The sequence below is a fragment of the Pezoporus wallicus genome, unplaced genomic scaffold (assembly GCF_028554395.1).
Source record: "Pezoporus wallicus isolate ANWC-B61680 ecotype Strahan unplaced genomic scaffold, APGP_CSIRO_Pwel_v1 contig_8803, whole genome shotgun sequence".
Taxonomy (NCBI): Eukaryota; Metazoa; Chordata; class Aves; order Psittaciformes; family Psittacidae; genus Pezoporus; species Pezoporus wallicus.
The window spans coordinates 857,572-878,883 of record NW_026635049.1 but is presented as its reverse complement, the minus strand read 5'-3'; the positions used below and the strand labels follow the sequence as shown (position 1 = coordinate 878,883).

The following is a 21,312-nucleotide window of genomic DNA, read 5'->3' as shown; positions in this document are numbered from 1 at the left end:
CTATTTTGAGCATCAAAATGTTGGTAATGTCAAATTACTTTGTATATAAAGAACATTAAAATAAATGACTTTTTCATAATCATTTTCCAGTGTGGTATCAGCTACGTAGCAAGTGAACATGCAGATTTTCCCCAAGAGTCTGTTAGTGAATTTTAGTATCAAATTTAAAAGCAGGGTGATGGTAAAAAAGCTTGCAAGAAGTAGAGGAGAATGGCAAGACCAGGATGGTTCAGGGAGCTGGCAGTTTTCACTACTTTTTCATTTTATTCAGCATCTTATGGTTGTGAGAAGGACCACACTTCAACTTTGAATAGACACATCCCTACATTGTAAAATCCCCACTTTCACAATGCTGCTCCACTTGCTGGCAAGAGCAGTCTGAAGGTTGGCACAGGTAGTTCAAATGAGAAACTCCAAAGTTCAGCAACAGAAAGACTCCTACTCATTTTCACATGTTATGAAAAGCAGAACATGACAGAGAGCAAGGGGGAACAGTGATTTACTACCTGTGCTGATGAGCATGGCAACCAAAGCAAAACACTGGTCTCCCAAAAGAGACATTGCGTATGTCCAAAAGAGGAATCCACTGGAAATACCCTGAACAGCCGATCTGTCTAGAGAGGGAAATGCTAGATATTTTACCTGCAGTCAATACACACATACGTTTAACTTAATACATCCTCACACTGGCCACTTACACAGAATTCTGCTTGCAAACTACAGAAAAATCAGTAACAATGCCCACATTTAGATTTTCAGAAGGTAGGAATACAGAAGGAAACTTGTCTTTTGTACTGATACACAGTAATTCAGGACCTAGTTTTAGCTAAATGCACAGAATCATGGCCACAGGGTTGCGCAGGATCAAGTTCACAGCTACCTATTTTAATCACATTTTCATGATACAGTTTAAATTTGTATTAGAATTTTAAAAGGAAAAGGTCCTTCAAGAAAGAACTTTAAGGAATCCAACTTCTTTCTCTTTAAAATTATTTAAACATCATTCAAAGAGAGGGGGATCTGGCAAAACGACCTGGTTTATCTTGTTTACATGCAGAAGAGTTATTGAGGAAGATAAGTGACCACTTTGAAGATGTGCCTCATTTCTGCTCCAGTTTGCTGAGAGCACGCTGGCTATAGGTTGCTATGTGTTTCCAATCAGAAGTTGTTAAGTACACAAAATAAGGCTGGATTTTATTTGCAGAAGCACATGTTCAAAGGTTAAAATTTATTGCTCCAAAAGCAGTATCTATAAACCAGGGCAATACCTTAGAGATTATTAACCTTCTAGTTACACCAGCGGCTGTTTTAAGGTGTTCATTTTATTTCTTTTTTAACTTACCAGCAATCTGTTCAACTAAATATTTTCAATGTGTTTTAATGCTTCAAAGAGCTGATCATCAAAACCAAAAGAAAAATATTTTATTGTATTGTGTATAATTAAAAATGAGATATAAAATTGGAGCCAAATCAACTGACGTTAGTTTGGTCCAATATCGTGAGTCAGGAAATACTGGTGCTGGTCCTTAGAGTGAAACTTACTTTCTTCCTGACTTTGGGTATATCATATAACCTATCACTTTTGATCACATCTAAAACCTAGGGACACTAAAGCAGAGTTGCTGTGGAGATTGATTGGTTGTTAGCAAAGTGCCTTGAAGAAGAAAAGCATACCTTAGACAACATCACAAGAGTATCTAAGCCCTTAATCCTAATTGTGATTAGAAGAATGATCAAGGTATATCTAATTTTCAGAGGAGTTCATTAACCTTTAAACCCCACTACCCAGCAAGAATTGTGATCTATATGGTTAAAAAAGCTCAAGAAGGGTACAGCAAATTGGACATTCTATAAAAACTTAATGCAACTGAGAGTCACAATTCAAAATGACATTTCTAAAACAAAAAAATTCAAATACACAGCAACTGCAATTGCTGGGGTTATGCAATCATTAATATACATATGAGAGAGAATCAGGTATGTGCTACCTTTTTCCCAAGGAGCTGATTCAAAGAGATTCATTCTGGATGTTACCATAAAAATTAAAGAGCACGCTCCTACTTTAGCACCCTTATTGAGGCTGCTGGTGCAGTACTGGCTTACTCCAACACAAGCTGACATGTCCCTACAAACGACTTACACAGCCTGTCACATTTTGGACTGGCCCTGGATGATACTAGTTGGACACTATATTGTGCAAACCTCACCAGGTAAAGGAATAGGCACAAGCTTTAGGATGAAAAGGTTTGCAAGCTGTTTTCATTCTCAAAGAGCGCAAATACTTTCTCGTGCATTTTGTAACAAACTCTGTTCTAAGAGGTATCGCAATAAAGGGAGAGGCTTCATTAAGATACACCCTGCATGTTCTTAGTCTTCCCAGTAAATTACAATCACTTTAAGGCAAGACATATACAGACAATAATGTCTCATCTGGGAGTATGAACAAAGAGTTAAACATGTACAACAGAAATGCCAGTCTACCAGGAATATAACCCATGCCTATGGCAAGGATGGCAAACAGTAAAGGCAATCAATTCCTTTGTTGCCTCAAGAAAGAAAGACCACAGCAAAGAACACCTCAGGCTCACAGTTAGCACCCCACAATGCCATCTAGCCGGACTCTGCTCGGCAAGAGCTACAGTAAGTGGGAGCCCTGTGCTACATGACTCGGGAAGGAAACCAAACAAGTGTCAATAGAGGATTTGCTGTTCATTTTCCTGGTGCTGCCGAGAAGAATCGATTTAACCTGGAGTTCACATGCAGGCTCTGTGACTCTGATAGCTCTGCTGCTTCAGCAGTAAGACGTACTCTTATTTTGTACTGATTTTGTAACAGACTACATTGTTTAGATTTCAGAATACTAAGACCCTTCTTTAGCTGCAGACCATTATTTCCTGGCAAATGCAACACTGGTGCAGATTACACATGAAATATATTTTTGCTATGTTTAATAAAATGCAAAAGTTACCATTAAGAAATGAGCAGTCTGTCATTGTTAGCAGCAGTTAGAAAACACCAGTAGAGGAACAGACAGAAGGGTAAATTCAAACCTCATACTTCCAACAAATCACTTGTCATCATTTTTCAAAAGGATTTAATAGCCAAAATTTCAGAGCACAAAACTAAAATGAAAGCACTGAGGCTTTCCTTACAACTGACATTTTTACTTCTACCGTTTATCTCTTACGAAAACCAAACACACCAAACACACGTTAGGGATGAAAAACATAGTGCCAAACTGAAACTTGTGATATCTCCCTTTCTCTTTTTCCCCAGAAGAGTTCAGTCCAGCAAATGAGAATGTTTCAGCAGCATCACTCACTGAGCTCTCTGTGCTGTGCCACATCTGTCAGTACAGATATCATTTAGCACGTACTTGCATTTCAAGCCCTGAAAACGAGACCTAACTCAGGTGTCTGCAACACCAGGGTGCTGCATATTAAACCAGCCTCATTAAAAGAGGGTAAATACAATTTTTGGAAACTGTATGCTTGTAGAAGAGCTGTCTCTTTAGCTGGGCGTTTCAAATTTTAAACCCATCTTCCTGCCTTCATGACTAGCTGGATTTTACTTCCAGCAGAACTGACCTCAGCTGACAGCATGCCACGTATTGACTGCCCCTTCCTCAAGATTTATACAGCTGACTAGGAATTTTAGGGTGAATGGGTAGGCACAGAAAGCCCAGCTTGAAAAAGACTCAATAACATCTCTGAGATACTGCAAACAACCAGCAATACACAGCTCACTAACAAAGTCCTTAGCTAGCTGTTCCATTGAAATTCCAAGCATGCAGTTCTAAAGGTATGGGCAAGAAGCATTCCTAAGCCTGATGTTACTGATGTGTAATTACAGTGGTCATCTGGAGGCAAGAAAACAAACACCTATTCCTATCACCTTCGCCAGAATGGGACACACTAAGCTCACCTGCTTTTTCACCTCACAGCCAAAAGCCCAGAGAGATTTCATATCATTTTCGAGCTTCAAAGATGGGACAGATTTATTTCTTCTTATCTCCATATAAAAGCAAGAGTAACTTTATGAGTAAGGGTTCCTAATAAAAACTATCACAGGTTTAAAACCTTTAATATAAGTTCCTGTGTACAGGCCGGTTCTAATCTACTAGTAGTCCCTGAAATGGCAGTTGTAATAGCTGTCATTAAAACATTTCATTGCACGTTGTGATTCCATCATTATTACCCAGTTTCGAAACGCTCTTTAGATCAGCACATACACGTAGTGCACCATCTACACTGCCTGTACAAGCAAAACTTTAATACTGGCTATCACCAGGCTTCTTATTATTGCTAGATTTTCATCAAACACTGTTAGAAAATGAGAAATTTTCTTCCCCAATGATCTCAAACTACATTTAATTTTACACACAGACAACTTTACATCAACAAATCATAACCTTGGAGTTTAGTTATTCTGGCAATCTGTCTCTGAAATATACCAAAGAGCACAGCACCCCTGCTGCTGCTACCATGCAGATCTTTCCTGTCCTGTCTTTATCACCACTGCAGAAAGTGGTGTAAGTACAAACCCCCACATGGATGAGATTTTGGAATGTCTAGCCTACTACCTTTTACCCCACCAACAGCAATAGCTACTCAAAGCATTCTTTGAATTACAGAGTAAGTTACTGCTACACACTGCAGATGCAGTGGTTTGGTAGCTCTGAAGCTACTAACATGGGGGATGAAAGGACATAAGCATGGCCAAGAAATGATTCTTTGGAAGGTAGATTCAGATGAACCATCAGTAAGCTCTCAAAAAATATCAACCCCAAAATTTTGGTAGCCTCAAGCTACCATACTACACAAGAAGGTACTGTTCCTTTTTAATATATCCACATGGTTCTGTTACACAATACGGGAGGCCTAAGAGTCAAGATGCAGATAATTTGAATGTTATTCCATTTCAGTTATCTTACACTCACTCTGGTGTTAAAAATCTGCAGTCCTGCCCAGTAATCTTATCCTGCTATGTAAATCTTTTTAAACAAAAAGCCTTACTCAGAGCTTACTATTGTTAGCTGGTATCAAATCTGTGTAGCAATTCGCCATGGCGTATCTTGATCTAATTACATTCTGAAAAGAATCGAAATAGATCTAAAGAAAATTCAGATAATGGAACAGACAAAACAAGAAAGGGAAAGGAGGAGCATAAACAGAAGATAAAAGAAGAACAGAGAATAAAAGATAAAGCTGTGAGATACAAAAAATAGGATTAGGTGATACTGAAATTGTGGGGGGTATGCGCTGAGGCATCCCATAATGAAAGAGGAAGATCAGGGACTGAAAATGTTTCCATCATCTAATGCATTCTATGACATTCAGTGTAATTCAGTGAGATGTGAAAACCACGTACTTAGCTGTCAAACATGTCCAATCTGAAATCCATGAGCAACCAATGTTTATCTGTACTGCGCCAATGGATTTCAGATACAGCCAATGGAGACAAAACTTCACCCTCTTATGGATGTGCCTGTGACTGACAGCTCTGCATACCTGTTAATGAAACATTAAAATTTAACTGCTGGCATAACGCCCATGAATAGACAGAAATTCCAAGGTGTATTACAATTCCTTTTCTTTCAAGATTAAAGGAACAAGAGTACTTTCTGATTTTTTTAATGTCTATTTTCATAAGTGTGCATCAATCACAGAAGGCCCTATCCCATGATGCAGCTTTCCTCAACATTCTCAGGATCCCAAGGATTAATAAAGAAACCTGTAAATATGGCAAAATGAATTATAAAGATTTTGCTATTTTACTTCTCAGTAAAATTTCTTTCCTCAAGAACACCTCCAAACCCACAACAGAAACATCCTTCCCATCTTTAAGTACACACTTAGAATCCTTTAGTGCTGGAATTAGAAGGGATGTGTGAATATGAGTAGTGTCAGAACACAAAGCAGACTGAATGAAAACCCACACCTCTGTAAAGGGAAACAACTCACTGTAATTTGCACCTCTTTTGCAAGCATACACCTTGACAAATAGCTCATTGCAAAGAAATCCATCCAGGATAAAAACATATCAAATTCACTCTACAAATTGTAGCTAGACAACCACATATAAAGACAATTCTCAAGCCATAAGCATGGTTTAGTTCTCCCATGGTAATATCCAGTCCCTCATAACAACATATAAATGCAGCTTCAGAATGGTTTTTCCCTGTGGAAACACTTGCACTGACCTACACAGTACCCATGCGCCAGGCATGTAATGGAGAAGCATGGAGGCAGTTCTGAGCTACTAAGCTGGTAACCCAGACATTTCCCCCTGCTGATTTCACCTACCTGAGCTGCCACCGCTATAACAGACAACTACACCACAGCTCCAGAGTAAGGAACCCAGCCTCTCAAGCAGATCATTTTGAAACAGAAGCCAACAGTACTGCTGGGTGTAATCAAAGGGTTTTTTCACTACTCTTTACAGTCATTTTCTTTGTACTTCTGGAACTACCTCTGTTAGGAAGATTTATTGTCTGCTTTTTAAAATCTATCAGTTTGCAACAGCCACCAGATGAAGAGATCTCTTTAAATCACTTCCTATGCGTAAACATGTGCATTACAGTTAAAGCCTTAATTTCTCCAAATTACAAACACCAAAACTGAGGGGGAATTTTTGGAGGCAGTTATACTCAAGGCATGCTGTTTACAAGGTGCTCTGTATTCTGAAGTTACTGACTTATAATTATTCAAATTGCCTGCATCCTTTAAGTAAAAAATAGGGGCTCTTTTAGTATCTGAGAAATAGAGTAACAATTTACTTGCTGATCAGTAACACATCACAGAATAAAGGTTTCAGCCAAGAATCATTTGAACACCAAACATTTCCATCATACTTACTTTAAAAGGGTCTATTTTCTATTTTACAAGTACAAGCAACTGTTGCATCATCCTACAGTACTGGAATTGCTGTTGAATATCAGGAAAGGGTAACAGGACAGATAAAAGTTCTCTAAAAGAGAAAGCACCAGAACTAGCAGAAAGGTGGGGTTGGGCAGCCCTTCATTTGAATGTAAATGTAATTATGAGGCAGGCAGTTAGGCTGACGTCAGGCAAGATCTTGGTAAACCATTACCACCAGCACCTGGTGACACAGTTGATAATAAAAGAGGATGAAGTAGAAGATTCCAAGCAGAGTGGCATTATTAAAGAAAATCAAACACAATTCTATTGAAGCAGCAAAAGAAAATACGGAAGAACAAAATGTTGTGACAACGCATTTACGACCTGTGACAACCATGTATGTGAGCTCTCTCTTGGATAAGGAGAACAGCATGTATCCAGGATCTGCAAGGAGTAACAACAACCTGCCAGTGCAAAACTTTGTGTCTACTCCATCCTATCCAGATTACATGGGATACCATCATGTGCCAACTATGGACACCCACGGACAGCCTGCAGGAACCTGGGGATCCCACTATGGCCCGCAGAGGGAGGACTGGAACGCTTACGGCCCAGGACCTTCTAGCACAGTTGCTGCTGCTCAGATCAACAGCTCGTCTCCTGGACAGGTCTCCTACACTTCTGCTGATTATAGCTCCCTCCATCCCGCTGGATCTGGGGGGTTACCTCCTGTAGATACAATTAATACACAGCAAATCTCTCCCAACAGCCAAAGGCACAGCTCTTATGAATGGATGAGGAAAACAGTGCAAACTAATACTACTGGTAAGTGCATACTCAACTTTCAACCTGAGAAAGCATCTTCTGCTATCACTGATCTTATGAATAATTAACTTTACTCAAAGCACATAGGCTCATTTATGACAGTTATTTAACCTCCTGCTGTTTAATGCAGTTTTAACTAAATTTGCGCTAGTTTCACTTTCATCCTATAAAAGGCTTCACACGGTTACTACTGTGGAATGGCTCTTGTGTTTAGATAGAACTGCACCTCCCTCACACACCTTTGTCATAACTTTCTGTAAAGCTTTTTGGATGAAAACCATAGTTTTGAGACTGTTACAAAATAGTGGATGCAGCAACACTGAACAGTTACATGCAAAAATACTATGTAATGATTTTGTGCCACAAGGTAAATCTCAATATATAATCAGGTTGATCTGCTTAAATCTTTACATACTTTTCAATCTTTTAAAGGAAATTATGTGCTCTGATCCAACTGTAGTGATTATGCAGTTTTCTGCTGTTATTCCTGCATCTTATTTTTCTACCTTGATTTATTAGGTGGGAAGAAATATTCCTAGAGCAGTAATCCGACTTGAATGATCAGCACGGACTATTCTGTTTGCAGACCACATATCTCATCAGTTAAACTTGCTTTGCATTTAGTTTCAAATCGGTTTGAATGTATTTTTCTCACATAGCAGAATGTTGCAGCTTGCCAAAATTCCACAATTAAAAATCACTTTCTTGCAAGTGTCACTCACTGAAGCGCCTGATTTTGTCACAAGCTGCCTGCCATATGAACCTTTCCATGTATATTCCCAAGGTGTAAATTGGGTGTAGCAAGGATTGCTACATCTATTGTTAAGGTTAAAAGTCATAAGTGTGTGTTAGAGAGCATCAAAGGAAAGGTTCTAAAGAAAGAAGAGCAATTACAATTGGAGCAATCTTAGGAGACAGAAAATCAGCTCTGCTGCTTGAAACAAGTGGTTATTGCTCCAGAGCAAAATCAGTCTGGGAACTGTTTCTTACAGTTCCACCCTGTTTCCCCACAGTTATTATATAGAAAATGCCTAGTGAAGGTTAAGATAGCACAATGTCATCCTTCCACTCTGAGCCTCTACAAAGGTCTTCAAAGTCAGGTAGATTTATAATCTCCCCCCCATGTATACTCATGTAAATCAGCAGTTACTTCATTAACATCGTTGGAGATTTCCAGGTGTAGAAGTGATGCAAGACTTGAGCATAGACCAAATTCAATTCAGACCAGTGAATGTCAGTGAGTCATACTGTCACTGCATTTTCTGTTTTAACATTCCTGAAGAATAACAGAGACTTCAAAATTCAAATCCTAGTTTTACACTTACTGCACAGATACAGAAAACCCCAAAAAGTTTCTCACACACTTGTTTACATTCATAAAATACATCTGCAGTTTAGAAAAGCAGTTACGTGCTTAAATTCATCTCTAGTCTGAAAAGCATTTACACACATGCCAAAACACTTTATGGACAATACAGCACAGGTGAAACTGCCTATCAACAGATCCATGTCCTGAGGCTGCACATTCCTACAGCCCATTCTTTGAAGTGTTAAAACCACCTCAGGACTTCACAGAACTGGGCTCAAGACATCAACCCAGCTTAAAAAAAGGGTTTGGGAGAGTAAAGCATGAAGGTGGCATTTTGCAAAGCAAGAAAATTAGAAATTTCAGTTTTCACTGGTGTTTTAATGTTCACCACAAAAAATGGGAAATTTTAACAGAGACACACAAAAAGTTATGAAAAATGAAAGGAAATTAAAAAACTAACAAGGCTAAACTTATCGATGCTTCTTTAGAAGATAATGTAAGAACAATGACTTGCTGCCATTATAACTATTCTTTGAAACAGACTTGCTCTGGTTTTCCCTACTGCCATACATTATTCATGATATCCAAGTGGCTGCTGGCTGCTTAATACAGTCATTGCTCCAAAATTCCAGAATTACCACCCTAAACTTTACTGTATATTTATATCCATAAATCTGTGTATGTCTTTAACTTCACTAGTGGCATGTACTCCCATAAATGTATGTGAGCAGCACGGAATAACAGAAATCCAAACACATGTAATTAAATGAGGGAGCCTACAAAAATACGGTCCTAAAGACCATGGGGATTATTTTGTGGGAGATGTTAAATGAGAATTTCCCCCCTCTAGTTAGACTCTATTAAATATGCCACATTCTTACTTAATATTCACATTTAGCATTTTATACACAAAATTAAATTGCAGAAAAAGTGAACTGGAAATTTACCTGACACAGTCAATTTCCAGGATGAAACAACATCACGAACACAGAAGTACTATATCCTCTCAACAGATAAAATGTGATTTGAAACTATAAATCCTTCTACTGAAGGACTGTAGCTGTATATTCAGAACCAAAGCTTTTATAACTTTAAATACACAGACACTGCAAACAGATGACGCAATAACAAATTTTAAAACACAAACATCAAAAGTGGGCTTGGTAAAGGTACCTTCCCAGACAGGCTCTCAAAATGGGACAAAGAACTTCCACAGAATTCCTCACAGTCCGATCCTGGTTTTAATAAAAGGCAATGACAAATGCCCTGTCAACTTATGTAAGAGCAGAACTTCAGACCAATTCATTTCTAAGCCCCATGTAATCAACAGTGTAAAATACATATTTCATGAGAGCAAGTGAGCCTTCAAGGCATGAAACTTACTGAAAAGAAGGTACCTAAACAAGGACCTAGAAAACAGGTTTTATATCTTTTAAAATTTCACATGAAACTTCATTTGAGAGTGACTCTTCTCAGAATGGGAATGGACTTGGAGAGGGCTAAACAAAAGGACAATGTAATTTTTATATTCAACTACAGCCAGCACATTTTGTGTTGTTGCTTAAGCAAGCAGCGATGTACATGTTCTGCAGATTACATGACAGCAGAAGCAGAGCCAGAAAGCAAAATAGAAAAGCAGGAAAAAAGAAAAAGCCTCTGCTCTAATGCTAATTTATTTTGCTTTGTAAACTAGTTGTGACATCTCTTTTCCACTGGCCTACATTGTCTGAGTTTTTGAGGCCTATCTGTCATATTGAGGCAACAGACCCTTTTAACACTTTGCTTTGCTTTGATATGCAGTCTTGTCTCTTCCTTCTCCCTCTTTCCTTCTCCCTCTTTTCTTCAGGAGTTATATTGCCGGAAAGGGTGATGATTTTCACAGCAAATAAAGAGGCCTTCTCCCAGCTTTATTGTCTTCAGAAGAAATGCTCTGTGAATTTTATGACCAAGGGGAATGGGGAAAACTACTCCTTTTCTCCACCCCCTCAAATCATGGTTATATTTGCTGATTATAGTGAAGCCGGAATAACCCTGTTGAATTTTAACTTGTTTTCAAAGCTTCCCTCTTCAGCATTCAGTTTACAAGGAACCTGAATATCTCTACTATTGTTAACATTAGAACTATCACTTTGAGCAAATATTTCAAAGCCAACAGTTTGTATCTTGAAAAAAAAAATAAACTTAGTTTGATGATTGGTTTAGTCCTGTGAATTTAAGCAGGAAAACTTTGTACACTAGAAGTCAAAGTGACAGAGGATTTTGGAAAACATCTTTATGTGTATTTCAAAACGTCTTAAGCTGTGTCTATCTCCAGACTTCAGCTAAAAATATCCTAGTCTATCCTCAGTGTTGGTCCAAAATATGAGAACTGAGGAAAAAATATTCCTTCATCTATTCCTGTCCTTTTTTCCTCTGCTAAGATGAAAGAGTCTGACATTTGTTTAGGGCTTGTAAATTCCAAGCCAATTGGCTTGTGTTTCTGAATGTGAAAGGGTTTTTTGATAAGATCTCCTTGTCGCTCCTTTGTGTGGCGTGTGCTTCATCTTAACACCTCAATGGATTTTAGGGAACCACTTAAAAGGAGTCTTTGTCCTACAGTTTGTCCCAGAAAACTCACATCAAAAAAAAAAAACAGGAAGATCAGAAGAAAAAGGAAAATTTTCTATTTGGCTGCTGAAAGTGCAAAGGAGAACAAATAAGTTGAAAAGTGATCTCTCTGTATTATTACACAAAGAACTGTTTAACAAAGTCAATGGAATGAGAGATACCTTCTAAACATCTACTAATGTTTCTCTTAACACTCTTTATCCAGTACATGTAAGAATATTTCTTTTACACATTAGAGAGGGGACGATACTGAAATCCTTTTACAAGTATTTTATTGCCTCGTCTTACAAATTGCCAAGTGCCTACAACTCTAAAGGGAAGCTCAGGACACAGAGCAGCCCAGTCACACCTCCACAGGCACTCAGCATCCTGCAAGACTCAACCTTTCCAAAGAAATAAATTCAAATTATTATTAGACTTCCAAGCATGCCCTGTGGCCACACAAGAAAGCAAAGGCTTTTCTAGGACACTTCTTTGTGCTAGAGAGGTGATCTTTACAAACTCAAAGAAAGAATCAGGACACAGTACAACTAAAGAAATTGTGACTGAACTTCAGTCTTGAAATCCTGTGCTTATGCCTGCCTACACACAAAGTGACTTCAATGAGCACTGAAATTAAACCCCTCTGAAATCAAATATAGCCAGCACCAATTATGTACTGCTGTGAATTACTGAAGATGCTTCAGGGTGTGTTTCACTTGAGCTTTACATTTAAATGTATGTTTACAGAGAGAGCAAGATAAAGAGGGAAAGACAGTTACGATAACCAATATTCACTCGTTCACGCTGCACCTTGTGTTTTACCTCTGTAATACAGAAAACAATCCCATGCTGGAACTCTGTGGTCTGTAAAATGTTTGAAAGAAAAATCCAATTCAACATATTAATAATATTTCTTTCCTAAACAGGTAAAACAAGAACAAAAGAAAAGTACCGAGTTGTTTACACAGATCATCAGAGACTAGAATTAGAGAAGGAATTTCACTGCAACAGATATATTACGATAAGGAGAAAGTCAGAACTGGCAGCAAATCTGGGACTATCTGAAAGACAGGTACACAGAGACTCGTGTGCACCCATTCCCAAACGCTGCTGCTGCCAGGAACTGGAGCAGCATTCCCATTCTGGATCCAAAAGCAGTGCGAAGGCAACCAGGATATATTCTGAGTACACTGGAGACACAGAGAATACACTACACAAAGACAAATTAACAAATAGGCTGATTTGACAGAAACCTCCAATTATGGGTAACTAAAGATTAGGAATTCATTTGCACTAGAAGAAGTATTTATGTGCACAGCAGCTTGCAACACAGCTAGAATAGTTATGACATTCACTTCTTGCACTCACACAAAATGGTGGCCAGAAAAAAAAAACAAAGCATGGGATGTATTTCAGCTGTAAGCCAGGAAAATGTAAACCCAGCAATCAAACAAGACATCTCTGCAATTTCTGTCACAAATTTATCAAAATCATTTGCACAGGCCACATTCCTCCTCAGTCAGGCAGATTTCAGCACATTTTAAGGAGTTTTTGCAACCTTTGATATTCAAGTCAGGATCTCTTTTTTGCTATTATGTTCATAGGGTCTTCACCTACAGTAGTAGTTCACAACCACCACATATGCAGGATGCTTTACTCTGTAAAATTTGGTGCCAAATATTTATGCTTATTGTACACATACATGTAGCCAGCACCACCCATTCAGGAAATTTCCAAGTGCATCTACTGCTTCTTTGGACAGCAGCTCTGCATTCATTCACATCAAGTACATATTTAAGCTCCGTCCTTAAGACAGCCTCCTGAGCTGGGGCCCAGGTGTCTTAGCTATACAAGGACTAGAGGGATTCGGGATAAAGAATTTCCTAAAATCACTGTGTTTGAAAGCACACAGGAAGATCAGCTCTGTAGACTGCAAAGATAGTTACTGGTGAATTCAACCTTCCTTATGCAACAGAATTGCAATGGTTCTGCTACAGCTGGAGAATAAGGGAAGATTTGGCAATACTGAATATGGTATCTCCCACCATAGCAACCACATTTATTGCCCCCAGGTAAATTTAAAGAAGAGATCTTTCTGTTAAGAATTTTACAAACTTCTGCTCTTTCTGAATATACTGAACATATATATATATAAAAATATATTCAGTTCGCTAAAATATTATCTCTTCCAGTGGCCTCAACTTCTGCATTCAGTCTGTGCAAGAGCACAAAATAGAAAGGGACCAATTGAGGCTGGAAGTGTAAGGATGCATAGATAAGCAACGAAGCACTGGATTCTTATCAACATTGTAGTGCAATGATGCTCAAGCACAGACCTGAACAGTACATAGATTATATTCCACAGACTGTAAGTGGCCCCAGAAAGTAACTCTAGAGAACAAGTCTGCTGGTGATGGGCTGCAGTTTGTTACACATTATGATAGAGCTGCATTGGAAAATTCTCAGAGAACTGCAGTTATGAAAGATTCCAAACCTCTACACAAGCTGGCTGACTTAGAACACAGGCACTCCTGGAGGAGCCAGTGATACTGCATAAAATCAGCACTTTGCTTTCACATAGTCATTGCTCTTAAAGCCATCCAATTTCTGACTGCAAATTCCCTTCAAGTATAATGCAGACAAAATAGATAACCTGGCTGCATTTCTACAAGACTCCTGACAAAGCTAAATGTTTGTTACTGTCACTAAGTTAATAAAACAGTATCTAGAAAATAAGAATGAGATTTTTAATACAAAGCAATGCTACAACCTTCTGTATCGTATTGTATTCAGCGTATTTTAAAGGATGTAACAAAAAAAGTAAAGTAACACAAAAAATGATGATGAGGAAAACACAAGTGGTGTTTCTATCTCCATTCACACTTTTGCACAAGGAAAGAAAATAGAGATACTTAAACTAAAAGTCTGAACAGACAGAAAAGTTTAAACTCTTCATCAGGGACCACAGCACAGGACAAGGGGTGATGGGTTTCAATTTAAACAGGGGAAGTTTAGGTTGGATATAAGGAAGAAGTTCTTTACTGTGAGGGTGGTGAGGCACTGTAGCAGGTTGCCCAAAGTGGTAAATGTGAGTCTAAATAAGTTGATTCCTACATTCTTAAACATAACACAGCAAATTCACTTTACACCAAGTCTAAGAAAATCACTTTACACTAAGAAAAAAAGTCATTTTCTGTTGATTATGATGCAGAAAATTCACAGGGAGTAACCAAAAACTATTTTGCTGCACAAATCCAGTGTTTTGGTGGCTTTTTGGGTTTGGGGGTTTGGTTTAGTTTTGTTTGGGGTTTATGGGGTTTTGTGGGGGTTCTTTGTGGTTTTTGCTGTTTTCTTTGTTTGGGTTTCTTGGGTTTTCTTTCTTGCTTTTATAATTTTAACGTATCTAAATTTTCACTGTTATTATTACTATAAAAAAGTTGACTGCTGCTTTGAACTAATTGGGCATCATTTGTAACAACACAGGTGAAAATCTGGTTCCAAAACCGTCGAGCGAAAGAAAGAAAACTGATCAAGAAGAAAATCTCTCAGTTTGATGGCAGCGGGGGCTCAGCTCAGAGTGACTCTGGGTCACTCAGTCCAAATGAAATATCCAGTTCTCTGTTCCCACCACCACATGGAATAAATGGATTACAGCCTAATGGCATTCACCAGGTCATAGTTTCAGAATGAACAGAAGGATTCTCCCATCAACCCCCACCCAAACACTCAGCTTTGCAAGAGGCCATTCTCATGTAAATGTCTTCAGAGTGCTGATTTCTAAGTACAGGATCTGGGACTATTATCAAAACGTTTTAATTATTGCAGAAACCTCAGGGAACTTGTGCTGCTAAGATTCACCACTCAAAATCCTTGAGGAGGAAGGAATTTCTTTCAGACACTGACCCAAAGATGATACAACTGAAGATTCAAGTAAACATAGTTCTTGTCTAATCATATAGACACAGAAAACTAAGTGAACTGATTATAAAATAGAGTACTGTTGCATAAGATAGAAGATGCTGGGTGTATGTGGTTTGTTATATGTTATGTAATTAAACTGTAGATGTTAATTAATATTCACACTTATGTGTACTGAGAAAATGCTACTTTTGAAAACAACAGAAACATTTTAAACACAGTGTTGCTGTACCAACACTTTGCATTTAATGAAATGAAACAAATCAACACAGAAGAATGGCAAGTGAAGAGCTGTAACATACACCACCTTATTCATTAGACTTGTACACTAGAAACGCATGACTTAACTTAAAATTTCTCTTCTAATTTATGCCAAAAGTGAAATAAAAAGCTTATATGATTATTTACCAGGTTTCCATTCAACACACTTAGTATTTATTGCCACCTTGCAGTGTCTAAGCAAGCTCCAGTCTGTCTTCTTCACCTGCCAGGCAGGTAGGAAACACCATGCTGTTCTGAGCCACTGAAGCCACTGACTGTACTTCAAAACCACCACAGTTCATAAAGGAAACATTCTAAATGAGACTAGTTTAGGTGTCAGATGTGATACAAAGCACCTCCTATGATATGTTCAAAATCTGCGTTGCCAATAAAAGTGCTTCTCTTTTTTATTATCTTCACCCTGAATTTTGTCCATCAGGTCTGTCTTAAATGTATTCAAAGTATGTATTAATAAATATTTGGAGGAGACAGTCTCTTTCATGCACTAAGTAATGATCTCTAAGCCTAAAAACTGTATCAGATTATCTTCTCTGGCTACTGCTTAGTCAAATAAAAAGGTATTCCCCCTATTTTGTACCATGCATAACTACCCCATATCCAGATCACAATGTCCCTTTAAATCTAAGGGCAGTGGCATAACTGTTTCTCAAAATAATCCAATTTAATAATCCCAATTATTAAATTCTTTTAGACTAGCCAGGATAATTTTTATTAAACTTGATTACAGAACTATTAAACATGCAGTCATATCACCACATCAGGAGGGTGGTAAGCCATAAAGAAGGGAAAAAGGCAAGCAGCTGAAAGAAGAAAATCCTTACTGTGTCTCTGACAGGTTTGGACACTCTAAGCGATTGTAGCCTACACCATTACATTTTTGCCAGAAAATGTCATCCCAAATCAAAACACGGTTCAGAACGACACACTGGCACATTTCAATGCCCTTTAAAGACTACAAAACAGCCTGACAGAGTCCATCCTACATTCATGTTCTGCCAAGATTAGCATGGGAGCCCAAAGAACAGGGTATGCGCTGGGTGGAGGCAACTTAACCAAGTCCCTCCATGGCTATTATTTTCTGGGCAGCTGTGTTTGACTCTCCTACATTGCTTATGTAAAAGAAGAGCTTCAGAAGATGTGATCCAGCCCTTGTATTTAATTTTTGTATTTAGGTGGGTGAGAAGAAACACTAAAGGCTATAAGTAACATTTCCCAGTATTTATCTTTCTTCCTTTGAAGACTTCTCCAGGACTTTAGCTACACTGTCCTTTAGCACCTACTAAAATAATAATGAATCAAACACAATCCTCACCCAGTGGGTATCTTCCCCAGGCTCTCCATTTCCTGCCTCTTCCACTTTATGTAAATAGAAAACCATCTCACTGTTTAAATTCAGCTGTTTCATTGGTATTTCAAGTTTGCAAAGTAATGAGCCACTTCAACACCATGCTGATATCAAAAGAAAACTGTGCATCACACAACTGCCTAATGCCAGCAAATCCCTCCTGACATTTATTTGAATCATCTTTATTCTTACAAGAATCCTGCAGAAATGCCAAAGCTTTGGGAACAATTGCCTTTCTCAGGCCTAATGTCTATAAATACTTAATCAAGAAGGAACCTTTTACTACAAACTGTTCATGGTGACACTTAATGCAGCAGTTAATAAAGCAAAATCACTGTGCTAACTTCTAAGTATTAATCTGTGGCAGAAAATAAAGAAAATTATAGATTTGTGTGTTATAGAAATGACAAGATAGTTTAGACTAGAAATGGGAAAGGACCTTATTATAAGATATTTTTAAAAATCATGATATACAGAGAAGAGAGCATAACAAACCCAACTGGCTGCTTGTAGCAGTAATAAGGGTAAAAAACCTGGATCAGAAACTTGATAACCTCTTGAAACTGATTTTGAGAATCAATCTGCCTCCACATTAAGCACTGTCAGTAAAAGCAGCAAGAGCTGCAGACCCCTGCACATAGCCAAAAACCTTCCAGCCATTGCAAAATATTTGTATTACAAAAACAGTTTCACTAAACTTCTCACATCACCTGCAACTTTCCTTATCAAATGAACCTAGCCAAATTTGCCTAATGAGTTACACATTTCTATTTCTAAACAAAAGAATGCAATGAGATGCTGGATGCCCACAGAAGGGGAAAAAGAACTCTACTACTCACAGAAATTACCAGGGTCTTTTTCTCATGATAAATTCCACAAGATTTAGCAGGACCACCTATAAACTGGTTACAGATTCCAGTCAAAAGTTATGATTTTATTTCCCAACGAGGAAACCAGTAGGTAATGGCAACATTTTGGGAGTGATTTAAAAAAAAGCCTCAGGTACTTATCAATCAGTCATCTTGATACCTGGTTCATCATCTACATCCAACACAAAACACACCTTTATGTTCAGTCATGTGTAAAAGCCCTGTCCAGCCCCTCATACCAGAGGTATGGCTGCAGCACAGCTATCCTGCAAATTTTGGATTGAGTTATTTAATACACTTGCAGACCATTTTCAAGCTTTCCCTTCATGTAGCGCTGTATGCATTCTGCTACAGAGTTACTGCCTAGTGCCATGACAAATTCTCCAGATGTGACTTGAGTTCTGTGCTCAGGAAGGACCACTTACTGCATCTGCTTCTCTTGGAAGAGAAGAAAGTGCAAAAATCAACTTGGAAGGCAACGTAAGGCTCCAGCAGCCTCACACATGCAGGGCAGCCAAGAAAACAAAGCTTAACTGAACAGGTTTGAAAGCAGCACTGAAAGTGCTTGCTCACCGAAACACTTCTAAGCATAAACACAGATGTTCTGACATCATTACAGCTTAACTTGCTTCTGTGTCAAGTAAATCCTGATTCCAACTGAGGTAAGTTTGCCGAAGCTGCTCATGAGTCACACAGGTGGGAACAGTTCTTAGGAAAACTGCTCTTTTTACATTGTACAATGATTTTACATCAGTGGAAATAACATGTACCTCATTATTAACCGCTACATCCGAACAGTTCATTTGTTGTACAAGTTTATCTCAGTCTTCCCAGAACTTTTCCCATTAGGAACTAAAGAAAAAAAGCTAACCAGGGAAAACTTCTTGAGCCAGTATTGATCAAGAAGAACAACAGTTTTCCCACCAGCCTTGAAATACCATTGTCCAGACTTCAAAAGTATATTCCTATTATACAACATCTTCCTTCATTGAAACATTATGTCTGAACAGTGAATTATGACAGCCAACATGACATCTCTTGCTGCATATTCTTTCTTCTGAATAATGACAGCGTGGTGGCGACTCATGCAGAACAAAGAAGGAAAAAATATATTGAAAGAAGCATTGGTATGTCTCAGGTCTACATTAGCAGCCACTTTTCCATGTTCTTGCAACATGGCTGTATTTAATACTGTGCTTTGTTTTAACTCCTATCTTTCCTGAACTCCTAGTGTTTCACGCTCTCTGTAAGAACATTTTTTATTCAATAAAGGAAGTGATTTGGGTGGATAAACATTGCCAGAGACCATCAACTCTCCACAAATCATTCTGTTTTTATGACATAATTTTATCTAATAAACAACAACCTAAAAGAAATATTAAAACTGAGGCATATAAATATTTCTTCCTGTGAAGCCATAAAGTTTGATATATCATACTGAAAAAATTCCCTACAGTATTCACATCAAACTCAACACTAAGCAGCATTCTTCAAATACAGATATGGGCTACGAAAGCTATTTTTCTAAAATGGCCTATTTTTACCCAGTCATCATTCCTGTTAGGAGAGAGTACTCAAAAAAATAGAAGAAAAATGTCTACTGAAACTTCAGCTGAACTTTGACTTCAACCTATTAATTAAAAAGCATAAGCTGTTAAATATGAAGGTAGGATATCAAAGTACCTCTTCAATTACAGAGATTTCCTTTCTGGGTTTGCTAATACCTCAGACACTCATTATAAAGAGGTCACACAGCAGATTATGCCAAAACTGCACTGCCTCTTTTGATGCTTCAATTCAGAAAGTTATTTTGCTATGTGTTTCATCACTGAGAGTTCACAGCTTAACTCCACCAACTGCTCACTTCTGCCTCAACAGCCATTCAAGTGTCTGTAACATTAGGTTATTTATTAAATTAGAGCACCAGATGCATTACAATGCAGGCTTTGCAATTAAACATGCACGACCAATGCTGGATCTGTCACTGCTCACCACACCTTCCTCCACCACCTGCATCTCATCATTTACATATCAACATTAAAGCTGCGAATTCCTGCAGACAAGTAGATGGGTTTTTATTTCACTTCACAGTACACATATTGCTTGTCTCTCATTTTGTTTTATCCTTCTAGAATTCTCAGCAGTTATTCATTTGAAGAAAACAGAACCCATGCAAGGCACAGGAACTGGGCCTGGCTTTACAGACTCCAAGATGGGGTCCTAAGCACTGTAAAAAAATTTAGCACAAATTTCTTAAAGGGCTTGATCCACATCCCAAGTCAGTGCAAAACCGCTTATCCCAGTGACAGCTGGCTCACACCAGTAGTGCACAGCATCAAGACCATATGGAATGCCAGACTACATCACAAGCTGCCTCTTTTGGTCTCTTTATTCACCAGAGCAGGCTGTGGAATGCTCCTCAGCCACCTGCAACTGTCCATTCCCACAGTTTACCTTTCTCCCTTATGTATCCGAGTGTTAAACAGAGCAATATGCATAAACCAAAATAGGTTTAACTCCCTCTCTGGCCTGTGCAGCAAGTTATTAATTGTGATTTAACTGCAACTCCACATGAAATGGGTAATATGCTGAAGTAAGAGTGACACTGATAAAACTGTAGTCAATGCAATTTTGCTTTCAGAAGCAGCAAGATTTTTCATAATCAAGTAACCTGTACCTTGCTGCAGTCTAAATCATTCTGAAAAACAACAGTAAAGATGTTTTATGAGGGAAGTCTTCTCCTAAACCCAGCAGAAAGAGATAGAGACCCATTCTCCTTCTTTTAGGATGAGATGAGCTGAGCTTCCTTCCTTGTGGTAGCTGTGGGTCAGGAATTCATATATGGCCACAAACCAAATCCATTACTTTATGGTAGCTACGTTTAAAAAGCCCAAAACCAAAGAACCCACAAACCCTCTCTGAATCTCATTTCTGATTCCTATATTGCAACTACAAACACCAACGCTTTCATGGCTTACTTTCCACTTGCAGCAGGTGACTAATGAAGTGCTAATCTGACTGATCTTACCTCAGTAATAATTCACACCTGTGTGCTAGGGACATTCTTCCCCTCTCAACTATTCCAAGACACTTTTTGTCCCTAATTTGGTATTCCTACATAGATTTTCTTCCCTCTCACCACTCCATTACCCTGCACAGAACCCAATTCCCAAACGGACCAACAAACCCCAACCAACCGTCTCCAAAATTAGGGGAAACTCAACGTGCCTCATCGTGAAAACCATGCCCTTTTCGCCCACCTTCACCTCGGCCACGCTGGCAGTAGAAACTACACAAGCAGGCGGTGAAAAGCGA

The 21,312-nt window shown here is 38.4% G+C and overlaps 1 protein-coding gene across 1 annotated transcript; it reads left to right on the top strand.

The window, feature by feature from the left end:
* The first annotated feature begins 7,075 nt into the window (after positions 1-7,075).
* CDX4 (caudal type homeobox 4) lies at positions 7,076-15,564 on the top strand. The gene is made up of 3 exons (XM_057400351.1): positions 7,076-7,685; positions 12,510-12,655; positions 15,067-15,564. The coding sequence occupies exons 1-3, from the start codon at positions 7,256-7,258 to the stop codon at positions 15,271-15,273; spliced, it is 783 nt and encodes a 260-aa protein (XP_057256334.1). The 5' UTR covers positions 7,076-7,255; the 3' UTR covers positions 15,274-15,564.
* The last annotated feature ends 5,748 nt before the right edge of the window (positions 15,565-21,312 follow it).